The sequence below is a fragment of the Acanthisitta chloris genome, unplaced genomic scaffold (assembly GCF_000695815.1).
Source record: "Acanthisitta chloris isolate BGI_N310 unplaced genomic scaffold, ASM69581v1 scaffold33621, whole genome shotgun sequence".
Lineage (NCBI taxonomy): Eukaryota > Metazoa > Chordata > Aves > Passeriformes > Acanthisittidae > Acanthisitta > Acanthisitta chloris.
Genome location: NW_008655946.1, coordinates 32773 through 36468, shown reverse-complemented (window position 1 = coordinate 36468; position 3696 = coordinate 32773). Strand labels below are relative to the sequence as shown.

General features: G+C 51.5%; 1 protein-coding gene across 1 annotated transcript in view; it reads right to left on the bottom strand.

Annotated features, from left to right (window-relative positions):
- Nucleotides 1–473: 473 nt before the first annotated feature.
- Nucleotides 474–3696, bottom strand: part of NF1 (neurofibromin 1) — a gene marked incomplete at its 5' end in the record, with an annotated part of 29652 nt that continues 26429 nt past the window's right edge. Inside the window, 5 exons of the mRNA XM_009084133.1 lie at nt 474–588; nt 913–1059; nt 1528–1674; nt 1795–1892; nt 2580–2738. Of these exons, the coding sequence (XP_009082381.1) occupies nt 474–588; nt 913–1059; nt 1528–1674; nt 1795–1892; nt 2580–2738 (666 nt within the window). The remainder of the gene's footprint in view (nt 589–912; nt 1060–1527; nt 1675–1794; nt 1893–2579; nt 2739–3696) is intronic.

The following is a 3696-nucleotide window of genomic DNA, read 5'->3' as shown; positions in this document are numbered from 1 at the left end:
CAGCCAAGCCAGCACCCCAGAGGTGCAGCAGGCATCACGCTGGCCCCACAAACCAGCACCCACCAGCCACAGAAGCACCACGAGGCGCCAAAGCAACCACAAGAACTCTCCCCAGCATTGGTGCCACAGGCACCTCCACCAGCACGAGCTCAGCTGCCACCAGCAGCACCAGCAGGAACCACAGTGACACCAGCAGAAGCAGGTTGGGAGCCTCACTGGCCCGAAACACGTGGGCAGTAATCTGACCACAAACACCCACCCTGGCTCCGGCGGCAGCTGTGAGCACCACACTGACACAGGACTGTGGGCAGAGCCCACAGGCCTCAGCAGCACCCAGCACACCCCCCAGGCACAGCCCAGCACCCCCTGCTGCACCCCAACAGCCACACCAGCACCAGGGCAAAGGCAGCAGCCCCGGGCACACACGGGGTGTTTTCCTTCCCAGGCTGTTTCAGACGGAAGTGAAAGGTGTCTTACCGCCGAGCGATGTAGTAGAACACAGGATTGCCAACCTTGGATGTCCCAGCTTGGTAGAAAATGTTTAACGTTTTCAGTGCTTTGAACTCCTCTTTCTCATGCACTTGATGCCTGGGAAGCAACACATTGACATCAGCTTTCACAGTTGCCTTTCAAAAGGACAAAGCATCCCAAACCCTCCATACTTGGATCTTTGAACAGGAATGTGAAGTACACAGAATCCTCAGCCTATGTTAAATCACAAATGTTGCCACCATCTCTGGCTCTCAATTTAGCTTTTCAATTAACATCTACTCAGAAACCTAAAAGGTTTATGCAGACTCAGCTTTTTAAACTCCCCTTCTAAACAACAGCAGAGCTTTAACAACTGCATGCACTGCCTCACATGAGGTCTGGGAACCCACTACTGTGCCCCTGCCAGAGCAATCTCATTACCTCGTCATGAATTCTTCAAACTTGGAACTGGTGAGGTTTAAACTGGACCAATGTGTATCTGCCACAGGTTTGTGCTCGGGAGGACCCAGGTAGGCCAGAAGCGTTGCCATCTTGTCAAAAGGTCGTCGTCCCACAGCCTTGTGGTCCCTACAAACAGTAGATTGCTTATGAGAAAAGTCCTTCTTCACCCAGCAGTTCCCTCTTTTTTGCCCACCACCCTTCCTCATCTGGGACAGGCTGGATTGCCTTTTTTTAATTACAAATTAAAAAGTCTCAACCAAGACTGATATTCTTCTCAGTAATACTATCAGAAGCATCTGAAAGCACTTCCAAATATTAACAGCTTTGAGCTGAGAGAGGACAGATTTAGAATGGATATTAGGAATAAAGTCTTCCCTGTGAGGTGCTGAGGAGCTGGCACAGGTTGCCCAGTGCAGCTGTGGCTGCTCCATCCCTGGGAGTGTTCCAGGCCAGATTGGATGGGGCTTGGAGCAGCCTGGGCTGGTGGGAGGTGTCCCTGCCCATGGCAGGGGCGGATGAGATGATCTTTAAGGTCCCTTCCAAGCAAACCACTCCATGATTTCCCAGCAGCAGCTCCCTCCCCTGGAGCCTGACCTGTTGCTGGACAGGTACTGGCCGATCTTCTCCTGGTTGTTCCACAGCAGGCGGTGCAGTGCCAGGACGTTGCCGTCGCTGATGAAGGACAGGCTGTGGTTGACAGTGTCGCTGGCTGGACAGTCGGACGCGATGTCGAGGAAGAACCTGCAATGCAAACCCAGCAGTGACAGTCAGTGTGTGAGGGAGAGGTGCCAAGGAGAAGGCTGAGGGCACTCTCAGCTCAGCCCCCACACAGGACACAGCCTGTGAGGGCCCAGGGCCTACCTTCGTGCTGCGTCAAAATTGCTCTTTACAAAATCGTTAAAAGGCCTCATGTGCTCTTCCTTTGTAAACAGGACGTGGTTGGCAATGCTCTGAAGTATCTAGAGAGTAAAAAGATGACAGACACAGAAAGGTTTAATGTATTAACTGTTACAGTGATTAACAGATAAACTTTGTGCCAGTTTAACTTCACGGGCAGAAATACTTGTTCCACCTTGTTGTGAAACCTCAAGACAACAAAAGGCCAACAAACCACCTAATTCCAAACATGTCAAACAAGAGGCTAATTCTCAAAGCCTCTTTGTTTATGGACTTCTAAATACTAGAAAACCACTTCCCTTATTTATGGACTTTATTTGAGCTAAACCAGGAAAATAAATCACCTTTCAAACCACTGTTTACTAAATGTTTACTGTTTCATCCGGAAATCAGACAGACCAGAAAAAGCAACAACACATGTGTTGAAGAAAAATACAGTTCTCAAGGTGTACAGTGGAAGACATACACAGGCCACAGGATTTGTGTGCCATCCTTGAACCTGCTTCCAGTTTGACAGGAAATAGGACCAAATGAGATTAAGGACAGGAAAAATCCTTTCCTTAGCGGTGTCTGGTGCTGCTCCCCTTGCTGTGCTCGCAGCAACACTGGTCTCTTTGTTTGTCCTCAGATGAGGAGTTCAAGTGAAGGGCTGGAATTCCTCTCCTATCCACCACTGGCGCCGTGCGCTGCGGCACCGATGCCACGGGAGCCCACAGACCAGACCCAGACCTAGGGAACACAACACTCACCTTGGACATGAGCTTCAGGCCCCTCTCGATGCGCGGCGGGGGCTTCTTGTCCAGGATGCCAGCCTCGTAGGGAGACACGATGGCAGGGTTGATGAAGCGCAGGAACATGGCGCTGCCCACGGCGCCGATGCTGTTCTGGGGGAAGCGCTGGCTCACCACCTGTGGGGCCGAGGAGCACAGGGGAGTTTGCACCGAGGGGAGGGACAGACAGCAAAGCCCTGCACGGCAAGACAAGCCTAGACATTCGCTCCACGCCCGCCATGCTCGGCATGTTGAGCGGGACTCTCTTGCATCCCAGAGAACCAGGAACGAGAGGGAAGGGAGCGAGGGGCACGAGGCTCTCGGACAACAGCTGCTGCACAGGATTCCTTGCCAGGGCCACGTGGCTGTGCCAAGGGCACCTCGGGGCTCTGACCACCCTGCACTGGCAGGGAACAGCGAAGGGCCAACAGTCAGACCCAGGTGTGCAGACCTCAAACTCAGACAAAGCCTTTCCGTTGGTGAGTCTCTGACTCGTGGGTTTGGAACTGCACAACTGAGCATAAAAGCCTCTCCAGAAACAAGACCTGTGCTGTAAAGTCTGTGGAGTCATTTTAAATGAGAGGGAGACACCTGCAGAAATACTCTTCAGAGGCATCACAGCTCCACAGACAGCGTGGGCCAGAGCTGAGTGGCCACTGCCCAAAATCATGGAGCAGCAATTCCCTACAACTACAGACTGAAACTACAGTTCTGTGCTATCCAGGGAGAAAATAATTCTGGGAATGTTGTAAGAAATGAGAAATCTCTTTTCTTGTAGGAAATCAGCTATGCATTACCAGGATAATTACTCTTTAGATGTCCTTCATGTGACTTTGACAAGTCAAAGACAAAACTTCCAGACAGAGTTCTCGGACATCACTGTGGTCTGTAAAGCACAAATATCTCTATGTGCTTCTAATGAGCAACAGTGGCTAACCAGAGCCAGGCACACTCTGCCTTTTCATGAGCAGCCTTGGCATTATGGGGGAGAGCTCAAAATAAATAAAGACCAAACAATCCCACTTTAGCCCAGTCCCTCAAGCCGCACCCAGTGCAGCCTGGAATCACATGGCTCAACCAGCCAGAGCCACCAGCA